The sequence below is a fragment of the Squalius cephalus genome (assembly GCF_949319135.1).
Source record: "Squalius cephalus genome assembly, chromosome: 19".
Taxonomy (NCBI): domain Eukaryota; kingdom Metazoa; phylum Chordata; class Actinopteri; order Cypriniformes; family Leuciscidae; genus Squalius; species Squalius cephalus.
In genome coordinates, this window is record NC_137140.1 from 16693855 (window position 1) to 16718148 (window position 24294).

A 24294-nucleotide genomic window follows, 5' to 3' on the forward strand; every position below is an offset into this window, starting at 1 on the left:
ATATGTTTATAAGCAACTGAAAAAAGCACAAATGTCAGGGCATGAACACCCCAGACCTCAGAGGGTTAACGCAAGTTTACAACCAGCAAGTCGGTCAGACTAAATGGGGAAAAAATAAAAAAATTAATTGGGTCGGTCCTAAATTGACAGGGTCGGTCGGGTTACGGCAAACACAAATATTTTTAAGGATGGCCTTATTTTACTTCCATAATAGATCCTCTTCTTAATATCATTAATTCATCTTTGTCATTAGGATACGTAGCCTATCTAAAACTTTTAAAGCTGGCTATGATTAAACCGCTTGTTAAAAAAACGCAACTTGATCGTACAGAATTAGTCAATTACAGGCCGATCTCGAATCTACCTTTTCTGTCAAAGATACTAGAAAAGGCGGTATCCTGTTCCTTATTAGAAAGAAATTATATCTGCGAGGATTTTCAGTCAGGATTTAGACCGTACCATAGTACCGAGACTGCTCTCATTAGAGTTACAAATGATTTGCTCTTATCATCCGATCGTGGTTGTACAGTATCTCTCTATTAGTGTTACTCGATCTTAGTGCTGCATTTGATACTATTGACCACAACATTCTTTTAAATAGACTCAAAAATTATGTTGGCATTAGTGGAATTGCATTAACATGGTTTAAATCATACTTATCTGACCGTTATCAGTTTGTAGCAGTAAATGAAGAGATGTCTCATCGATCACAAGTTCAGTACGGCGTACCACAAGGCTCAGTACTAGGACCATTGCTTTTCACTCTGTACATGCTACCGTTGGGAGATATCATTAGGAAGCATGGAATTAGTTTTCACTGTTATGCTGATGATACTCAGCTCTATATTTCTTCACGCCCTCACATAATAATCTAGGATACTGTCTAACACTTGATGGCTGCTCTGTCAAGTCTTCGTCGTCGGTTAGGAACCTGGGTGTGCTCTTTGATACCAATCTTTCATTTGAAAGTCATGTGTCTAGTATCTGTAAAACCGCATTTTTCCATCTTAAAAATATATCTAAATTACGTCATATGCTCTCATTGACAAATGTGGAACAATTAGTCCATGCGTTCATGACATCAAGGCTAGATTATTGTAATGCTATTATGGGTGGTTGCCCTGCACGTTTAATAAACAAATTACAGCTGGTCCAAAATGCAGCAGTTAGAGTGCTTACCAGAACCAGGAAGTATGACCATATTAGCCCAGTTCTGTCAACACTGCATTGGCTCCCTATTAAACATCGTATCAATTTTAAAATATTGCTGATTACTTACAAAGCACTAAATGGTTTAGCTCCGCAGTACTTGAGCAAGTTCTTAACGCATTATAGTCCTTCACGTCTATTGTGATCTCAAAATTCCGGCCAGTTGATAATACCTAGAATATCAAAATCAACTGCTGGCGGTAGATCCTTTTCCTATTTAGCACCAAAACTTTGGAACAGTCTTCCTAACATTGTCCAGGAAGCAGACACACTCTGTCAGTTCAAAGCTAGACTAAAAACACATCTCTTTGACCTAGCATACACATAACACATTATATACTTTTATAATTCAATGTTAGGCTGCTGTAACGGTCACCAGCTGGAGTGCCCTTGAGAGCCACCAGAGGGCACTCCACACCAGACTCTCACGTTCACTCACAGACTACTGATCTCCCATCATTCTCTGCCTGGACTCATCAGCAGTCATAATCACATTCACCTGTATCTCATCATCTTGTTTAGTTCACCCCATATAAGCCTGGTTCACCCCTTCACTCACTGCGAAGTTTTGTATGTTGTTGCCCTGCATTTCCGAGCGTTTTCCCTGGTTTCTTGTCTCTTGGTTTTTGGATTTTTTGCCTGTTCCCTGGATTACTCTTCTGCCTCTGACCCCTGCCTGTTTTGATTGTTTGTTTATTTGTTTGTTTGGACTGCCTCCCTGTGTTTGACCCCTGCTTGTGTTGATTACGATTCTGGATTACGCTTCAAATAAAGCTGCAATTGGATCTCAACCTTTGTGTCTCGGAGCAGTTCGTGACAGAACAGTCTCTGGATCGGCAGACGTGACGTGAACAGTCTCTGGATCGGCAGAAGTGACGTGAACAGTCTCTGGATCGGCAGACGTGACGTGAACAGTCTCTGGATCGGCAGACATGACGTGAACAGTCTCTGGATCGGCAGACGTGGCGTGAAAAGTCTCTGGATCGGCAGATGTGACGTGAACAGTCTCTGGATCGGCAGAAGTGACGTGAACAGTCTCTGGATCGGCAGACGTGGCATCGTGAAGCTCTGGCTCGGCAGGACTGACGTGAAGCTCTGGCTCGGCAGGACTGACATGAAGCTCTGCCTCGGCAGGACTGACGTGAAGCTCTGGCTCGGCAGGACTGACGTGAAGCTCTGGCTCGGCAGGACTGACGTGAAGCTCTGGCTCGGCAGGACTGACGTGAAGCTCTGGCTCGGCAGGGCTGACGTGGAGCGCAGGCTCGGCAGGGCTGACGTGAAGAAGCTCAGGCTCGGCAGGGCTGACGTGAAGAGATTCAGGAACGGTGGCCATCTTAGGATATGGCCCTGGAACGGTGGTCACGGTAAGATGAGACCCTGGGACAGTGGTCCTCTTGGCAGTACGTGCTGACATCAGCGGTGGATCTGTCACGTTGGAAATAAGTCCTGGATGCCCATAGACCAATCCGGTGGCAGGCTTTATGTTTGCCGTGACGTGAAGATCAGGCTGAGGGGATACTGCTGGTTCACGGAGCTCCTTCTCCTCCACGCCCACAATAAACGATGAACCGCTCAACAACAGGGCCAGATCTATATATTGTTCTAATGTCCCGTGAGGATCATGGTCGGGCATCAATGACCGGAGCGGTTCAGATAATCCTCCGCGGAAAAAGATCATTAAGCACTTGGTGCTCATTAGCGTGAGATGTGCCAGTTCAATAAAATCTGCGACGTAGTCTTCGATGGACCGATTCTCCTGACGGAGACGCATGATTTGGACATCTGGACACATGGTTGGCATGGCTGCTGGATCTCCGTGTGGCGAAGTTTTCTGTCACGAACTGCTCCGAGACACAAAGGTTGAGATCCAATTGCAGCTTTATTTGAAGCATAATCCAGAATCGTAATCAGCACAGGCAGGGGTCAAACACAGGAAGGCAGTCCAAACAAACAAATAAACAAACAATCAAAACAGGCAGGGGTCAGAGGCAGAAGAGTAATCCAGGGAACAGGCAAGAAATCCAAAAATCAAGAGACACGAAACCAGGGAAAACGCTCGGAAATGCAGTGCAACAACATACAAAACTTCGCAGTGAGTGAAGGGGTGAACCAGGCTTATATGAGGAGAACCAAACAAGAAGATGAGATACAGGTGAATGTGATAATGAGTGCTGATGAGTCCAGGCAGAGAATGATGGGAGATGTAGTCTGTGAGTGAACATGAGAGTCTGGTGTGGAGTGCCCTCTGGTGGCTCTCAAGGGCACTCCAGCTGGTGACCGTTACAGCTGCACAGATTAGGTCAGCCGGAACCGGGAACACTTCCCATAAATCCTGATGTACTCGTTACATCATAAGAAGAATGGCGTCTACGCTAATATTAGTCTCTCTGTTTATCCCGAGGTTTACCGCAGTCCGCCGGATCCAGGCTGTACCCAGATCTGATGAAGGACCTGCGCCTGGATGCGTCGACAGCGCAGTCCTGAAATGTCAACTAGTCTCTTCTCTGTGAAGGCCTCCCTCCCCTCCCTTTACCTATCTACAGATAAAGCGCTGTCGGGATAATTCTGGTTCGCGTGGCTACGTGGAAGCGATAAAAATTCTGTATTATAAATTTTAAGGCCAGACAAGTAGTATGTTGAGGGTTGATTTGTAGGGAAGGACTACACATATATTCAAACGCGCATACCTATATACTGAATTTGTAATGTACGTTCATCGGCGTTCTCACTAGTTCGCGTTTTTGAAGTTTGCGCAGAAAGACCTTAAGAGTTTTCTGTTAAAACGGTGTTGTGTTAGCGGCCCCTAAGTTAATAACTAATGATCGTTGTGACGGAAGTGAATCAATCAAACTAACTTTGTCTGGACAATAACTTTATTCTAGAGCTGCTATAAAATCAAAACAATCTCTGTTACTTTAATTTCCTATTATCCATGTAAAGCTGCTTTGGAACAATCTACATTGTTAAAAGCGCTATATAAATGAAGATGACATGACTTGACTTGACTTACTTGTTTGGATGCCTCTTTGAGGCTTATAGCTTGGGCAGTAACTGTAGGGAATAATGTCACTGACAGCCTGTATGTGACCCAAAGGGGGAGTGATTTCTTGGCATTTCAGGTTTAACATTGTACATCATTCCCCATAGCGTCATCAATGCAGTGCGAGTTCTCTTTCGAAAGGGAATGTCTAGGTTTTGACTGTAACCTCTGTTCCCTGAGAACAGGGAACGAGACACTGCGTCATTAGCCATGCCTCAGGGATGCCTGCTGAACAGTCCCTTCAGACGAAAGTGGATGACATGTTCTCTAGGCGGCCCTTTTATACTTCCGGGTTGCGCTAGTAGTAACGCCACAGGCTATCGCCGGTCAAATTCGATTGCCGTGATTGGATAGCTTTTCAGACACCGGTTCACGTGGAGGGCATTCCCCATAGTGTCATCGACGCAGTGTCTCATTCCCTGTTCTCAGGGAACAGAGGTTACAGTCGTAACCTAGATGTTTTCTAAAAAAGACTTTATAATCCTCTCTTAACTCCACATAGCTCTGTTATGAACTGTTGTATCAGCCCTGAAACAGCTCACTGGAAGGGAACAACTGTATAGCTGCCCATTCGTTTCCAAATGGGTGCAGTTTCTGATGGGTGCATTCTCTTTTAATAGCGCATCATGAGCACTATTAAGCATTACTTTTAAGTTCTTGAAGAACCGTGAAACTACACAAAGACAAATGTAATTTATACTATGAATATACACAAAAAAGGGCATGATGAAATAAATGCATATTTATGAATATACATATATACAACAAAGGACATTAAAATAGATAAGAAAACCTGAAACAATCAGTAAACAGAGCTCAACGACCAACAACACCATGCAAAAAACAAACGCATCTTACTCAGACATAAACACAAAAGAAATATCAACACTGCGTACCTAGCTCCACTTGCCAAAGGGGTACTTAGAAAATTAAACATAAAACACTTCATCTCCACGCCATGTGGAGAAACACGAGTTGCTCTTCCTTCCGCTGCAACGTGACTACTGACTACCATACACTACTTCCTGTTAATGTAAATACACAATGTTGCATGAAAAAATGTAAAGTGACCCACATATATTTAGGCGGTCATTTACAAACTGAACACATTAATTTGGGGACTTAATTGAGAGGTGAATGTCCAACACTGTCTAGGGGGCTGACTGCCATAGCAACCTTCATGTCCCAATATCCTCCGACAGCATCACTGAGCAGAGATTGGGAGGAAAAGAGCGTGCTTCTGGATCTAACATGGGGACATCGGCACTGTGACGTACAGTCTTTTAAACTGCTTGCTTGCCAATCTAGTCTAATAACAAAATCAGACAAACAATATGACGAACTATCACGCGAACATAAAGATATGCGGATTCCTGAGGACAAAGAGGCTGATGACGTTTAATGCAGGCACCATTATATTGTCTTGATGATGCGTCACGCTATGTCACCAGACCCTTGGTCGGTCAATAGAATTGCCATAATTTTACACAAGCTTCAGTTAATGGTGCACGCTGTAAGCATTCCCATAGCATCAACACCATGACTTAACGTTAAGTTCTGTCAGGACCACTATCGTCGAATACGATTGACAATTATCATACAGTTTGGATTGGCAGTATAGTTCTGTTCTGGGCAAGAACTTCCTGCAAATCCATGCAGCCTAGCATGGATAAGAGCAGGGAGAGCAGCAATACCTTAGGGTAAACAGAACAGGACCAGCATGAATGTATTGCAGATATCATTAATTCAAGATTTTAAAGTACAACATAATTAGAGAATTTATTCTGATTCAAGGGGAATCAGAATGCCAAATCCTGACTGACGAGAGGAGGAGCTGGGGATGGAGGAGGGTAATTAGCTCCTGAGAAACGCAATAGCTGCTGATAATACTGAAGGAGCTTATATATGTATACAGTGATAGGCGTCATATTCCTATAGGTAGACATGGATCAGCTGAGAGTCAGCTGATGCGAGCTTGACTAATGTGACCTACCAGAACTGATGCTATGTAGTAGTAGTAGTAGTAGCCTTTATTGTCACATAGTCACAAGTACCAGTGAAATTAGCCATCAACCTGTCCATACAAACATACATACAATATGACAAGGGGGTAGACAGGACAGGAAGACAGAGCATTGGCTACTACTACTACTATGCTTGAATTCCTTCAAAATGGAACTGGGTTTGTCTTGGTTAACACTATCTAACCACCCCCCTTTGTAGAACCCAAGGTAATAGATTTAATAAATGCTGACAAAAACTTAACAGCTACACATAAAATAAGAAGTAAAATATTGAAATGATGAGTAGTCAATACAATATATAATATAGGGTATAATTTTACTCTAAAATTCAACATACATGATAGCCTGGGTTTCCCCATGCTGCCTTGAGCACAGTGCGATTTTATTCACGCTGCTAGGCAGCCTGGATACCATGGACCAGATTTTTGCCTCAGCGAGGGGACCAATCACAGAACGGGGAGGGAGCAGCAAGACGATGACGACCGAAGCAGTTTGCTTATATCTATGGATCCAACATGGCAGCAAAGTAGTTTAGTCTTCTTCAGCCATCGTCTTCTTCCTCGTCGAATTTCTGTCGTTACGTACGTATGAGCTACGTACAGGCGCATTTGATAGACATTCGTAGCGCCCAATAAACGGCTCTGGGCATTCGTAAACCACGCCTCAAATACGAGAAAATGAACATGTGGTTCCCAGACCACGTCTCAATGAGAAAGAGGTCTGACGTTAGCCAGGCTACATACATGACACAAAATGGCAAATACAAATCCATGTTTGTTTTCCAAGATTCCACTTGTTTCTGTGAATGGCAGGGATCCATTTGCTTCCATTTTTGTGTAGCTTTCGGTTTTCTGTAAAAAGATAGCTAATTTTTCTTGTTCCATCTATTTGTACTGTCTATCACACAACATATCTTTTCTCATTTTAAATGTTTGTTTTTTCAAGCAGAACACTAACTCTGCCACTCAGTGGCTGTAACCACAGTGACTTCCGTCTAATGTGACCTCATGAGCATATCTTCTATTCCGATCTATATATATAGATTTCCCACCACAATCAGCAAAAAAAAAAAGCAAAAAAAAAAAAGATTTAATATACTTTGGGTCAGGTTTTAGAATTAATCTTGCCACAAATTACTTTATCCATACTAGAACCATTAATTCATGGTTAACTTAAGAAGACTGCCGGCTGCCGTCGTATCATCCAAGTGGATGCTGCACACTGGTGGTGGTTGAGGAGAGATCCCCTGACATGATTGTAAAGCGCTTTGGGTGTACAGTAGTACATATGAAAGCGCTATATAAAAGCCTCATTCTATTCTTCATTCTAAGACTAAAATATTTTTGTCAGTGGAGCAACCTACCCTTTCCAGCATACCCCCTAAAACCTCTCTCACCCCTCTAACATTCACCTCCTCTGATAGATGAGCCCACCAGTCCCAGTGTAGACCTGTGTGCTCGCCATGTGCCAGCGTCCTCCGTGGTGTCCAGCAGCTTGTGCCAGGCATCTGCCCACACCACCAGCCCTGTCTGTCAAATCCTCACCTCCCCCTTACCAGCCTTTTCTACACAGACTGCAGTGAGTTGTCCACCACCCCAAATCCAGCTCCATTCACAGTGACCTCTATTGTTCCTCTATCTGAGCACTTCATCTTAGCTGGTTTTCTAGCACTTGTGCATGTTTATAGTCTGTTGGTGTCACCATATTGATCCGTTTCTTCTATCTGCCAGGTGCCTGTCCAGTTTATCTAACTGTCACACTGTCTCAATTATTCCTGCCTCCCTCTCTGTTGACACTGATAATCATCAGTCTATCCCAAGCGTGCCGCACAAGCCCTGAAAAGTGAAGCCAAAACGACTTGATCACCCCCCGGTGACTGGTCCTAGTATAGGTCATAAGCCCCGCCTCCCCGTGTTATTCAACGGGAAGTGAGACCAACTAAACAATTAAATTACACTTCAAATATCTTTTTTCCAAAGGTGGTTTCTTTCATTTGCTGTCGTTTTTATCACGCTGATGTAAGTTCAAATGTCTGTTTTTAAAATAAGTTTATTTTTAGTTAGTTACGTGATGCTATAAAAACGGTGGTGTAACGTCATGATTGACAGCTGTGATTGACAGGTTCTCTGAGCGAAGTAGTCACTGAAGTGAAGTCACTGATTTTTTTCGGGATCTTCGGAGAACTGAGGAGATTGTATTTACTTTATTTTAACAAGCCTCTTGTCGTACTGCAATACATTTTTTAAAAAGTGCACTCAGGGAGAGTGCATTCTGCAAGAGTGAATTCTGCGAGAGTGAGGGCGGAGCATTGATTTCGCGGCTTTACTTCCTGCTCACTACTGCGCAGGTCTGGTCCCGAGATCGTTACTGCGCAGACTCAAGTTCCAAGATGTCAGCGCCATATCGGGATACTGGCGGCTTCAGTTCTCACCAATGGAAGAGAGCGAAGGGGCGTCGTCCATCTTTTTTTTACAGTCTATGGTCTATCCAATAGCAACTTTATATGTCATTTATAACTGTCATGTAAACATCTCTATCTTTCACCATGAATCTTATTTGTATTTTTCTTTCCTCAGCATCGATCACACCACCTATAACCCTGTTGCCTCGTTTTCAATATAGTACATATTTAACCTCCTTTAAATGTGTCTCTTTATCTGTCTACTGTCAATGCCACTCAGTGTCTCTAACATCCATAATTTTGTTCCTCTATTTTACATCTGTCATCAACACAGGCCCCCCAATTTTAACAGCTATTAAGATTTTTATTTTTTTATTTTTTTATTACTAATGGTTGGTAAGTTATCTACAAGTTCACAGCCTTCATACTCATATTAGGTAATTATTTTTAATTTATATAATTCATTAATTTATTCATTAGGGATGTAACAGTTAATCATTAATTGGTCACATCAATAATATCTTTATAATTACTATGCTCTATGATAAATTTCATTATATTAAAGCTGCAGTCCGTAGTTTTTCCTCTTTTTTGCCATCTCTGTTCGAAATCTGCAATTGCAGTTATTCGCGGAATTATCTACTTTATGTGGGTTGTGCCTCAGCTTGGCTCGGCATGGCACAGCACGGATGAATCCAATGTTTTGAGGAGAATGTGCGGGTGTCAGTCACCGCACCGGTGTGGATACTGTCATTTGGAATCACAGATTCTACTTTTTGGAAGTATGGCCAACATAAGAATTTTCACAGAAAAATGTCATCTAAACAAGTAAGTAACATCCACTTTTGTTCTGACAAACTAAGGGAAAAAAAAAAGCATTGCAGTAAATCGCGCTTATTAAATCTAACAATCGCTTATGTCTTACCTGTCCAGCAGAAAAAAAGCTGTCTCTGTGTCCGTTTTGAACCCCTTCAAAACACGGAGTTCACACCACCTTTCAAATCAGTTGTCCACCTTCTCCAGTTGCAGTGTTGTGTGTAACGCGTTACAAAGTAACGCGTTACAGTAACGTAACTACTTTTTCGGGTAAAAAGTAGTGTAACGCGTTACTACTAAAAATTTGGTAACGAAACGTAGTTCCTTTTTCAATTCGGCGCAACGTTACTTTTCCCATGGATATATTTGACAGCGACACTGCCTCAGCTGCGCGCTTGAGAGAAGAGAACTGTTGAGAACTGAAGAAAACAAATTAGTTTCATATTTATGTTTAAATAAAATAAAATAAACATTTTGTGTGGAGACATGATTTTGACCACTTTATTAAGTTTGTTTTTGTAGAAAACCTGTATTTAAAGTGAATTTCGTTTTGTATTAATTGTATCTTAATTTTAATCAATGTTTCATATTTTTGTTTAAATAAAATAAATAAATAAATAATTTAATCTATGTTGATTATATGAAAAGTGAAAAGCATGAGTAAGATCATAATTTTGTGCAATATATCGGGAGATAAATGGAGTGGGCAGACATGATTTAGACCACTTTATTAAGTTTGTTTTTGTAGAAAGACTTTCTTTAAAACGAATTTCGTTTTGTATTAATTTTATCTTAATTTTAATCAATGTTTTACCAACCAATTAATTGCCTGAATTTAATAAATAAGTAAATATAGCATGCAAAATAATCATGACGGCACCAGCGCGTGAACTGAGCTCGTCTCCATACTGTAAATGAACCGAAACTCAGATAAGCTATACTTGTCTCACAGACCTGAGAAATATATAGAAAGCTTGAATATGTGTACTTTTAAACAAAATATATTTTTTTCTCTCAAAATCTCTTTTTTTTCTCCTACTCCCTTGATAGAGTGAGTCGTATGTCTGAAAACTAAGTTTATGTCTTCTATATCATTTTGTCCTATGCTATCAAGACGCGATTCGCACCGGTGTTAGAGAGCAGGAGCGCTTTATTGGCTGTTGCCGAAATTTAAAGTTCGGTGGATAGGGGGAGCGGAGCGGAGAGAAGTGACGCGGGCGAGCTGCTCATCGCGGAGTGTCGCACTCTACCCCATGATGCAGAGCCGGCTGAGAATAAAAGTTGCCGCACACAGCAGCGCCAATGAGAAGGACTTTTTTTCTTTCGAAATTGGTACTATTTTTTATAATAAAGAGCACAAAATAATTACCTGTTATGTCCTCCATTGTATAACTTTATGTCTACATATTTAGGAACAGATATTGGGTTCTGCCCAAAGTCAAGCAACATAAAAGTAACGTAAAAGTAACGAGTAACGTAAAAAGTTACTTTCCAAACGGGGTAACTAACTAAAGTAACGGATTACTTTTTTAAAAAGTAACGAGTAACGAGCAAACACTACTTTTTAAAAGTAACTTCCCCAACACTGTCCAGTTGTCACTGGTGATTGTCGTTTGAACCTTTCTGGATCCGCCATCAAATTGATAAGTTTAATTATATCAAGTTAATTATATTTAATTATTTAATTATTAATTAATTATATCACTTTTTCTAAAGTAATGGAGAAGGTAGTATACAATAGACTTAGTGGCTATCTTGATAAATTAGATATTCTTGTTCCCTCTCAATACGGTTTCAGAAAAAAGAGCACAACCTGTATGGCAATACTAGACCTAATTGAACAAATTATTGAACAAGACTGTATTGAAGAGGGAAAATGTGGCATTGGTATTTTCTTGGACCTATCAAAAGCCTTTGATACCATTGATTTTGATATCTTATTGTACAAATTACAACCCTATGGTATCAGAGGTTTAGCACTTGAATGGTTCAGAAGTTATCTATTTGAGAGGGAACAGTATGTCCATGTCAATGATCATAATTCTACTTGTAAGCCCATAATCTATGGGGTCCCCCAGGGCTCCATTTTAGGGCCACTCTTATTTATTCTACATATAAATGATTTTGTAAATTCATCGACATTATTCCATAAAATCATCTTTGCAGATGACACAAATCTGTTTACATCACATAATAACCCTATTATTTTAAAAGATATAGTAAATTCAGAGTTCATCAAAGTTGACTCTTGGTTTAAATGCAATAAACTGTCATTAAATGTAAGCAAAACAAATTTTATTATATTCCAATCGACCAAGAAAAAAATATTTAAAAACACTGACCACTGCCTGATTAAAATCAATGACCAAATGATAAAAAGAGTGCAAGAGGGTCCTCATTGACGAATCTCTTACCTTTAAATGTCATATTGATCATCTTGTAAACAAACTGTCAAAGTATGTTGGCCTGTTTTATAAGATCAGACACATTCTTCCGCTGTCTGCCCTACTCTTATTGTATACAACTTTTTTTTAACCACATCTTAACTACTGTAAGGTGATATGGTGCAACACCTTCACAAGTCATCTTAAAAAACTTGCATCATTGCAAAAGAAAGCCATACGGGCTCTGTCCTGGTCAGAGATAAATTCTCCTACTCACCCTCTATTTTATCGTTTTGAGTTACTAAGATTAGCTGAGCTAAACAAATATCATAATGCCTGCCTTATGTTTCAAATTGTCAATAGCCTGAACACTACACTGAGTAGTCTTGTTCCTATCTCCAGCCGCCAGCATACATACCAAACGAGAACCAAACCACTCATATCTGGAAAATATCGCCGACATGTTCGTACCAGTATGAGCGTTGTCTGTAGGGGGCCGCAGATTTGGAACGGGATTGACGATGGCCTTAAGGTGTTGCCCTCTATCTCCAACTTTAAAAGACATCTAAAAAAATATTATCTATCAACCTATATTTAATATATAACTGTCTTCTCATGGACTACTGGGATCTATGTGTATGAATGTATGTGTATGTGTATGTACTTTTATGTATGTACTGGTGCGCTTTTGCTCTTTGTTTACTTACCATCGTCTGGTTGCAGGTGGTAACTGTGTACCTTGTCTGTACTACTTCTTTTCATGAACTATGGGCCCCCACCTATAAGCTTTTTAGCTTCTTTGGGGGACCCATTCACTATACCAAATTCTGATTTCTGTACCCCCGCTGTATTATAGAATTTGCTGGTAATGGTATTTGTGAATAAAATCCAAACAAACAAACAAGTGCTGTGAGAAAAGGCTATAAATCTCCACCTCCAACATCCTCACACGCAATATAGCCTACTACCCGAGACTTTATGTGTACAGATGTGGCGTAATGACTCAAAGACATACTCGAATTTCCGCGGAAATCCACCAGCACCACTGGAATTAATAACATTATTACAAGCTTACCGTTTTGAATCGAGCTAAGGCAAGCAGATAGTTTTGAACACTGGCTGGTTATGTACTTGCTCAAAAATTTATTTTGGATCAGTTTTAACCCAAAAAAGTTACGGACTGCAGCTTTAAGTAATGGCAAAATAAATTTCAGTTAAAGAAAAACATTTCACTGTTATATTCTTATGTAAGCATTTCCATTTTTCAAAATGAACACCATAATAACAAGTGGGTTATTAAATGTTGCTGTCAATGTTAAACTTCAAATAAAACCTCATAATGTGAAGGGAGTGCAGTCATTTGGCTTTCAAAATAGTCATTAAACATTATAATAAAAACAGTTTCTGATGATTTACTAAACGTTTAACAATATATACATTTACATTTACATTTAGTCATTTAGCAGACGCTTTTATCCAAAGCGACTTACAAAGTAGGACTAGATTAAGCGAGTCATCATGAAGAGGCAAAAAACAAAAAGCAGCGCAAGAAGTGCTCAAGATACAACGTTCAGGCATTATTCAGAGTAGCATAAGCCCGATAAGTGAGGTTTAGAGGGAAAGGGGAGGTGTTTTTTTTTTTTTTTTTTTTTTTTTTTTTTTTTTTATGAGGTTAAGTGCTCCCGGAAGAGATGGGTTTTCAGATGTTTTTTGAAGGTTGTCAGGGATTCTGCATTCCGGATGAGGGTGGGGAGAGCGTTCCACCAGCATGGAACTGTGAATGAGAATGTTCTGGAAAGTGATTTTGTGGCTTTCTGGGATGGAACCACGAGACGTCGCTCGTTGGCCGATCGTAGGCTTCTGGCAGGGATGTAGACTCGTAGGAGTGAGTGAAAGTAGGAGGGAGCTGAGCCTGTGATAGATCTGTAAGCAAGCGTCAATGCCTTGAACTTGATGCGAGCAGCGAGAGGTAGCCAGTGCAGTGAGCTGAACAGAGGAGTGACGTGGGCCCTCTTTGGCTCGTTGAAGACAAGACGGGCTGCAGCATTTTGGATCATCTGTAGAGGTTTAGTTGCACATGCTGGAAGTCCGGCCAGAAGAGCATTACAGTAGTCAAGCCTAGAAATGACCAGGGCCTGGACGAGAAGTTGTGTTGCATGCTCAGTTAGGAAAGGCCTGATCTTCCTGATGTTGTGCAGTGCAAACCTGCATGATCGAGCTGTCTTTGAAATGTGATCTGTGAAGGTCAGCTGGTCATCAAACGTTACTCCAAGATTTCTCACCGACTTTGATGGGGTGATTGATGATGACTCTAGCTGGATAGTGAAGTTGTGCTGTAGAGACGGATTGGCAGGGAGGACGAGAAGCTCAGTCTTTGCCAAGTTGAGCTGCAGGTGATGTTCCTTCATCCACGTCGAGATGTCTGCCAGGCAGCTTGAGATCCGTGCAGCTACTGTGGGATCATCTGGTTGAAACGAGAGGAAGAGCTGTGTGTCATCAGCATAGCAGTGGTAGGAGAAGCCGTGTGCTTGTATGATGTGTCCCAGTGATGTGGTGTAGATGGAGAAGAGGAGGGGACCAAGAACTGAACCCTGGGGAACCCCTGTGGTCAGTTGATGTGCTCTGGATACCTCGCCTCTCTATGCGACCTTGAAGGACCTACCTGTGAGATAGGACTCAAACCAGTGGAGTGAAGTTCCTGTGATGCCCAGTGCTGAGAGGCTGGACAGAAGGATTTGATGATTCACAGTGTCGAAGGCAGCAGACAGATCCAGGAGGATGAGGACTGAGGATTTGGAAGCAGCTTTTGCGATCCGTAGGGCTTCTGTGACAGACAGTAATGCAGTCTCAGTAGAATGCCCTTTCTTGAAGCCGGATTGGTTGACATCCAGCTGGTTGTTGAGAGACAGAAAGGATGTTACTTGGTTGAAAACAGCTCTTTCAAGTGTCTTCGCAATGAATGGTAGGAGAGAGATAGGTCTGTAATGTTCTACAAATGATGTGTTTAGCGTTGGTTTTTTAAGCAGTGGAGTAACCCGAGCCTGCTTGAATGCTGTAGGGAAAATGCCAGTATGGAGGGATGAGTTGATGATGTGTGTGAGTGCTGGTAGAAGTGTGGGAGAGATGGCTTGTAGAAGGTGTGAGGGGATGGGGTCTAGAGGGCAGGTGGTAGGGTGACTGGAGAGGAGAAGTGTAGATACTTCTTCCTCGGTTAGTGGAGAAAAGGAGGGCAGAGGGATGTTGGCTGTGGAAGGGGTCGGTCTGGGTTCGTGTGTGTGTGGAGCTGAGAACTGACTGCTGATAGATGTTGTTTTGTTGGTGAAGAAGATCGCAAAATCGTCAGCAGTTAAGGAGGCGGCGGGTGGTGGTGGAGGTGGACAGAGGAGAGAGTTGAATGTCTTGAAGAGTAATCGTGTGTTGGAGGAGTTGTTGATCTTGTTGTGGAAGTATGAAGATTTTGCAGCATGAACATCAACAGAAAAGGAAGAGAGGAGAGATTGATACGTACTCAGGTCAGATGCGTCTTTTGATTTGTGCCATTTCCTCTCCGCTGCCCTGAGTTCGGTCCGGTGTTCCCTAAGAACCTCAGATAACCAGGGGTTAGAGGGAGTGGCGCGTGCTGGCCTGGAGGAGAGAGGGCAGATAATGTCTAGAGAAGAGGTTAGAGTGGAGCATAGGGTATCCGTTGCGGTATTCACATCCAGAGATGAGAATTGTGAGGGTGGGGGAAGAGAAGATGAGACGGCAGAGGAAAGATGGGAGGGGGAAAGTGAGCGCAGGTTTCGCCTGAAAGTGACTGGTGGTGGGGTTGGTGGTGCAGGGGTAGAGAGTTGTAGACTGAAGGTAATGAGGAAATGATCTGAGACATGGAGAGGTCTCACCAAGATGTTGTCTGTGGTGCAGTTGCGTGTGTAAACCAGGTCCAGTTGGTTGCCTGATTTGTGAGTACCTGTGGTGATGAGTTGTGTGAGATCGAAAGAGGCTAGGAGAGAGATGAAGTCTGCTGCATACGGCTTGTCGAGATGGATGTTGAAGTCACCAAAGACTAGAAGTGGGGTGCCGTCCTCAGGGAAGGAGGACAGCAGCACATCCAGCTCATCCACAAAATTACCCAGCTGTCCTGGGGGACGATAAATGACTACAATATGGATCTTAATGGGAGTTGTGAGTGTAATAGCATGATATTCAAATGAGTTGTTGTTGCATATAGAAGAGAGCGCAGAGTATTTGTAATTGTTAGAAACGAGGAGCCCTGTACCCCCGCCTCTCCCAGACTGGCGAGGGGAGTGAGAGAAGGAGAAATTGCTAGAGAGAGCAGCGGGGGTTGCTGAGTCTTCTGGACGAATCCAGGTCTCAGTCAGGCCTAAGATATTTAGAGTAGAATGAGATGCAAAGGCTGGAATGAAGTCAGCTTTATTGACTGCTGACTGGCAATTCCATAGACCCACGGAAAGAGAGAGAGGAGTGTGTGCGGATGAGAGAATGGGACGCATATTGGCAGTATTGCGCTGCCTTTTGAGCGTGATGAAAGGGCGTTGCCGAGTGATAACAGTAATGTGTTGAAAGCACATGTTGTTTAACCCTCTGGGGACCAAAAACGCGCCCGCGCGTTTTGCTCGTTTTTTTTTTTTAGCAATGAAAATAAACACTAAATGCTCTGTTAATTTTGATCTTTCATTTTCGTGTAATACATCAAACGATCCTGTTCAGTTTCTATTTTTTTTCTGTATACTCACAATAAAAATAAAGTGTTTTGCTTTTTTGACAAATAAAGAAAAATTAACATGATGCGATTTCTGCCTTCTCACTGTCAGTAAACTCCCATTTGAAACGCGTTCGAAAATGATCTATAACTCCGCGAAAATTCAGTCAAACAGGCAAACAGACCCACGGGCATAAAGCTTGAGATCGCATCTGTTAAATGAAGTAACTTATATAAAAAACAAATATTCTCATCTTCTGTAATCTGTATAAAAAGAGAGCGACTCCAGTCGAGCTCATTACGAGCTAATTCACAGTAATGTGACCACTCCCCGGAGAGCGCGTGCTATTCAAACGCAAATTCTGAGAACTATTTCAGAGCTGTGAAACGCCCACATCAGCTGTAAACAAAGCGCGTCGTGATCGAGTGAGGCATAATATAGCCTACCTTATGGAGAAAAGATTCCTCAGAACAGTGCTGATATGAGGAACAATATATCCTGATATGAGGAGCAGATCCCGCTGAGGAGTGAGGTAGGCTGTTTTCTTTTCTCAAGTGTGGAATAACGTTATGGAATAACGTTAGTGTAGGCCTATGCAAACCGCAAAAAGATGAATCGCATTTCTATAATATGACTCGCCTTTCTGTGAGATGAATGAAGGGTACATATTTGTAAAGACTGTTTAGCCTAAATATAAATCGCGCGTCTGTGTGTGAAAGAATAAACTGCTTTGCTATAGCCTACTGAGATGAGTAAAAATCGACTGGAATATGTTGAAATAAAATGTATTTGTATAAGCAACGTATTAAACTGCAAATTAGCATTTATATGCCCTAATATTTCATAAAAACAACGTTACAGTCAGTCACTTGTTGACTAGATTTGGGTACAGTTTTTAGGCTACTGTAAAATATACTGCCACATAAAATAAGCTTTTGTTTAGCAATTTCTGCTCATATCTAACGTTTTATATATATATATATATATATATATATATATATATATATATATATATATATATATATATATTTGTCAAAAATAAAGTCATAGACTAAGATGTTAGATGTTCCAATGTTGGCTATATTCAAACTAATGAATACATATGATAAAATGTAGGCCTATAATCTTTTTTCTTTTTCTTTTTTACAAAGAAAGAGTACACTTGAAATATTGTTGAAATTGTAATTATTGTTGTAATTGTAACATTTTTAATAAAATAGCAAAACATATTTACAAGAGAGATGTAAGCAAAATCTTAAATGGTCAATATAAGTCTTCTTCTAAATACATCCTTTGTCCTTGCATTGTGGCTCAGTCAGTGTCACACCTGAAAGAATGGCTCATTAGGCAGAGTCATTATGCAGAGTGGGTGTAAACTACTCCTCCCCCTCGCATATTGGCTTTCCAAGCAAAACCTGTTTTACACCATTTAAATCAATGTATTTTTTTTTTGTGAACGATAAAGCAAGACTATTTTCATATAATTTTGAAGCTAGAACTCAAAGGGACCACATCCATTGGTCAAAAGTCTTGTGGACACATATTTAATATGTGTTTTGTGGTCTTAATTCAGCAACTTTCATTTTTATTTTTTCCAATAACCACGCATAAACATTATTCTCTTAAAAATACAAACATCTACATACAAGTTGCTCGCATATTATGGTAGCCCTGTTTGTGCTATATATAGTGAATTTACACCTTTGTCATTAACATGTTTATAAATAACTGAAAAAAGCACAAATGTCAAGGCATGTCAGAACATCTCAAGGGCCCCAAAAACACCTTGGTCCCCAGAGGGTTAAGGTGAACAATAAGATAAAAAGAGTGAAGGAAAAGGGAAAAGGAGATACTTAAGTGCCTTTCTGGTGTCCTTGCTCGGTGGAGTCGCGCAGGTAGAGTCGATGGTCTTTACCCGAGTCGGTCTTCACACGATGAGGCTGAACACGTACATATATACATATACATATATAAACCATTTTGCACATAATGTCTATCATATATTATCATTCTCTCATTCTCTTTTTTGTGCATTATCTTCTCTTTTGTTCTTTTTTAAAGGCAATCTCAAAAACAGCCGTCGGTCCTCCTATATGCTGGCCATTACCACGGAGCGCTCTAAGTCATGTGACGAGGGTCTGAACACCTTCAAGGAGGACAGCCGTGTTTTCTTGTGAGTGTGAGACACTCTGTGTTCCTCTGGAACAACCACTGTACATTGCACATAATATGCTGTTTGATGTCTCATCTCTTTACAAGCACACTCAAAAACAAAATATGGAAATATGGTTTTCATATTTCAGTGCTCAGTGTTTATTTTCGCGCAGTATCTGTTTGTGGCACAATCCCAATTTCTTCTGGAACTGATGTTACATTTATAAGTTTTGTAGTGTTTTAATTTTGATTAAACTGAGATTAATTTGGGTGTACCAATTACTACATGAAGTATTGTCTGTTCTTTGTAATTTTTTCTTTCGTTTTTTTCTTTTTTTACAGGAGACTACCAAAACGTGTCAAAAGCTTTTTCACAGATGGCGTGAGTTCTCTCTATCCAACCTCAATTACAGTAATTCTTCATCCATTAAAGGAGTAGTTTACTTTAAAATGAAAATTAGCCCATGATTTACTCACCCTCAAGCCATCCTAGGTGTATATGACTTTCTTCTTTCAGACTAATACAATCTGAGAGTAATAAACAGCCTGACGCGTCCGAGCTTTGAAATGGCAGTGGATTGCAACCATTGCAACCATCAGATTGAAGCTCAAAAAAGTGCATCCATCAATTATATAAGAACTCCACATGGCTCCAGGGGGTTAATATAGGCCTTCTGAAGCAAAGCGATGAGCTTGTGTAAGAAAAATATTCATATTTAAAGGTTGTATCAGCGATTTCAGGCCCAAACATAAATGATCGTCACCGACAGGGGTGGGTCCAACCAATCACCGACAGGGGTGGGTGTTGTGAGGTTTTGCGCTCGTGCAAAAACCTCACAACATTCACCCCTGTCGGTGATTGGTTGGAACACTATTTATTTTGGTTTTGAGTGTTGGTGAAACCTAGGCTGAGCCTAGGCTGCCTACAAAGACGCGTTTTTTTGACGACCTGCTTATGGGGCAGGCAGCTAGCGGATCGTTAGGAAAGATTAGATGAATGTGATAATTTATGTTTGGGCCTGAAATCGCTGATACAACCTTTAACTCGTTACCATGTAAAATTGTAGCTTGCGGCCAAACGGCCAAACTCTATTTGCGTAAATAAAGCACAACTTACGTAACTTGTAAGGTAACGTAAGTTGCGCTGTAGACTTGCGTGCAATCAGTATGTTCGTTTGTTTTTTAAATATGAATATTTTTCTTACACAAACTCATTGCTTTGCTTCAGAAGGCCTTTAGCCGTGAGAGCCTTGTGGAGTTCTTATACTGTATAATGGATGGATGCACTTTTTTGAGCTTCAGTCTGATGGTTGCAATGGTTGCAATCCACTGCCATTACAAAGCTTGGAAGCATCAGGGTGTTTATTAATATAACTCAGATTTTATTCATCTGAAAGAAGAAAGTTATATACATCTAGGATGGCGTGAGGGTGAGTAAATCATGGGCTACTTCTTTAAGAGTCTTTTCGAAAATGTCTTGTTTTTTTTCCAGTCTCTAGAGAGCCCTCGAGCAGCAGAGGAAGCTCACTCTAAACGTCACTCCACCTCTGAACTGGGGAACATCACTGTCACTGATATCAGGAAAGAAGGCTGGCTGCATTATAAACAGATTCTCACTGAGAAGGGAAAGGTCTGACACTAGTTCATGCATCTGTCTAATTACTCATGTAATTATATTTTAGACATTTCCAAGTACTTCTGTGGGCTAGCCTTAGACCTCTGTTATTGTATTGTATCTAGAAAGTGGGCAGTGGCATGCGGCCATGGAAACGAGTCTTCTGTGTGTTGCGCTCCCATTCGCTTTTCCTCTACAAGGATAAGCGGGAGGTGGTGCTTCACGCAGCCGGGGCAGGAGGTCACGGCAACGGGCAAGGGGAAGATGAGCAGCCAATCAGCATTCGAGGCTGCTTGATTGACATAGCATACAGTGAGACAAAGCGTAAACACACCTTGCGACTGACTACTCAGGACTTCTGCGAGTACCTGCTGCAGGCGGAGGACAGGGATGACATGCTATGTTGGATCAGAGTCATCAGAGAGAACAGCAAGACAGACAATGGGGTTTGTTGAGAGGGAGGAGAGGGAGGAGAGGGAGGAGAGGGAGGAGAGGGAGGGGAGGGGAGGGGAGGGGGGGAGGGGAGGGGAGGAGGGGAGGGGAGGGGAGGGGGGGAGGGGAGGGGGGAGGGGGGGAGGGGGGAGGGGGATAAAAAAAAAAAATTCTTTAACAGAGATGTTTAAACCAGGGCCTGCGGTCCAAAGTAATAACATTTGATTTGGCCTGCCATGCCATATCACAAGAGGAGGGGAGAAAACATGCCATTGAAGCTTATGTTTATTTCCAGTTTATGTTTATTTTAACATTGTTTTGTTTTATTATTGTATTGAAATGTAAAAAAAAACAATATAAGTGAACTTAACCATTTTTAGTACATTAAATATTTTTAAGCATTTTTACATTTTTTACATTGAATATATATATATACTGTGGGTAAAATAAGTATTGAACACGTCACAATTTTTCTCAGTAAATATATCTCTAAAAGTGCTATTGACATGAAATGTTCACCAGATGTTGGTAACAACCCATGCAATCCACACGCGAAGAAATCAAACCATGATGTCTATAAATTAAGTTATGTGTAATAATGTTAATTGACACAGGGAAAAAGTATTGAACACACAAAGAAAGGGAGGTGCAAAAAGGCATGGAAAGGCAAGACAATCATTAATTAAAAAGCAATCCTGCCCCTTGTCAGTGCAAATTAATATCAACTGGTTCAGTCCCAACTGATGGCCTATAAAAAGGTGTCTCATTACCAAGGTTTTACACAAGAAACATCTCATGATGGGTAAAAGCAAAGAGCTCTCTCAAGACCTTTGCAACCTTATTGTTGCAAAACATACTGATGGTATTGGTTACAGAAGGATTTCAAACCTTCTGAATGTTCCAGAGAGCACTGTTGTGGCTATAATCTGGAAGTGGAAAGAACATAATTTCACCATAAACCGGCCACGATCAGGTGCTCCTCGCAAGATTTCTGACAGAGGAGTGAAAACAATTATCAGAACAGTTGTCCAAGAGCAAAGGACCACTTGTGGACCGCTTCAGAAAGACCTGGAATTAGCAGGTACAATTGTTTAAAAGAAAACAATAAGTAATGCACTCAACCGCCATGGCCTGTATGCACGTTCACCACACAAGACTCCATTGCTGAAGAAAAAGCATGTTAAAGGTTGTTTAAAGTTTCCTGCTCAACATTTGGACAAGCCTGTGAAATACTGGGAGAATATAGTCTGGTCAGATGAGACCAAAATTGAACTCTTTGAATGCCATAATACAAACCATGTTTGGAGGAGAAATGGCACTGCACATCACCCCAAAAACAGCATACCAACAGTGAAGTTTGGAGGTGGGAACATCATGGTGTGGGGCTGTTTTTCAGCATACGATACTGGCAAACTTCATATAATTGAAGCAAGGATGAGTGGGAAAATGTACAGAGACATTCTTGATAAAAATCTGCTGCCATCCAGGATGATGAAGATGAAATGAGGGTGGACATGGGTGGATACATGGAAGACAATGATCCCAAACACATGAAAGAAAATAAAGCTGTTAGAGTGGCCCAGCCAACCACCTGACTTGAATCCAATTGAAAATCTATGGAAATAACTAAATAACTGATCAGAGTTTATAGAAGAGTCCCACGGAACCTTCAAGATTTTAAGACTGTTTGTGTGGAAAAATGGGCCAAAATCACACCTGAGCAATGCATGCAACTAGTTTCTCCATACAGGAGGCGTCTTGAAGTATTAAGCATATTTATGTAAGTATTAAATAAATTTCAGAAAGCATGTTCAATACTTTTTTCCTGTGTCATTTAACATTATTACACATAACATAATTTATGGACATCTATGGTTTGATTTCTTTGCATGTGTGGATTGCATGGGTTGTTACCAACATCTGGTGAAAATTTCATGTCAATAGCACATTTAGAAATATATTTACTGAGAAAAATGGTGACATTTTCAATAATTATTTTACCTGCTGTATACATCCCACGACCCTTAAATAAGTTTTTTTAAGTTTTTGGCCCTTTATATTAAAAAGTTTAGGCACCTCTGTTCTTAGAAAAATATACATTACAAAACAGCAGCTAAAAGTAACAGCAAAATTAAACAGAAAATATTCAGAAATGTAATCACATCATTTATGCTGCAGACATCATCATAGTATTAATATGTATGTAACGCAGTTCAGATGTTATGGGAAGAAGGAGGTGGGAACCGGCGAACATTCAAACATTTAATGATATAAATAATACAAATACAAAACGAAAGTAAAAGACAGCAGCTCCTCACGGACGACTGCTGTCACAATAAAATAAAGCAAAACACAACAAATTCAGGCCTGTCCTCTCTCGCTCTTCACTGTAGCGCTCCTCCTTTATGCTTCCGCTCCTCCGTGAGAGATACGAGACCGGTGCGTCGCACAGGTGTCGCTCATCAGAGTAATCAAGCCACCGGCACCGTGCCGCTCTCTCACGGCCCTCGGCCTCGTCCTGCTCGCCACAATGTACTATAACTACAGAAATTATAACTGTAATGCAGACACAGATAAACATTGTGATTCTATATCACAGTGATTTCCTGCTGCTTTTAACTTAATTTAAATAAAATAAACTGTAGAACTATGACTGTAAAAACTGCTATGAAAGTACAGCAGCTAGTAGCCAGCAATGCATGGTAAATTCACTCTAACATATTTTAAACCCTAACAGGAACTGGGCTTCTCCAGACAGGCTCTAATTAATAAGAAGCTGAATGATTATAGGAAACAGAGGTGATTCTCTTGCCTACTTAATCATACTTATAGAATGGTGAGTGTGGTAGTCTTATCTCTTTCATTTTGCAGTCCAACAGGCAACAAGCTAGACACTTCACCTAGGATTCATCGGATGATGCCACCTTTTCTTCTCTCTAAAACTGAAAACACGTCAGGTGTGAACCGAGCCCCAGGGAAAGGTGAACGCTCTGAACCATGACACTAAGCCCTGCTCCTTTACCCACTTTCTGGTCTGCATTTGCATCTTTCAGATCTGTCTCATCTCTTTCTCCAACTCTAACAGATGACAGTACTAAGGCACCATGGGGCATTAACATCATGAAAAAAGGAAAGAAAACGGGTCCAAAAGCTTTTGGAGTGAGGCTGGAGGACTGCCTGCCGGCTGCCAATAATAAGGTCAACAAGAGTTGTGAACTAGTGCTTGTTTTCATTAACTAAATTATGAGAAAATACTTCCGGGTAGAACTGGGCGATATGGGAAAATTTATTATCACAATATTTTTTTTTCCAGATCATTCGATATAGATATTTATCACAATATTAATTTACCATTAATGAGGATGGAAATGCTTTCCACATATCTGTTAGACCTTGAGAATGAATGAACATGTACATTTGTTTTTTTCTCAATTCCACAGAGTAGCTATCTTTTAATTTAGGGCCCCATTAAATCCGTTAATTTTTTTACCTAAATTCAGTGTTTTTTAAGGGGGG

At 40.9% G+C, this 24294-nt stretch overlaps 1 protein-coding gene across 1 annotated transcript in view; it reads left to right on the forward strand.

Annotated features, from left to right (window-relative positions):
- Window positions 1-24294, forward strand: part of arhgap23b (Rho GTPase activating protein 23b) — a 560944-nt gene that overhangs the window by 476547 nt on the left and 60103 nt on the right. The window contains 9 exon segments of the mRNA XM_079852050.1: window positions 7697-7825; window positions 7828-7851; window positions 18639-18750; window positions 19074-19113; window positions 20224-20361; window positions 20472-20792; window positions 23516-23577; window positions 23650-23759; window positions 23864-23976. Of these exon segments, the coding sequence (XP_079708176.1) occupies window positions 7697-7825; window positions 7828-7851; window positions 18639-18750; window positions 19074-19113; window positions 20224-20361; window positions 20472-20792; window positions 23516-23577; window positions 23650-23759; window positions 23864-23976 (1049 nt within the window).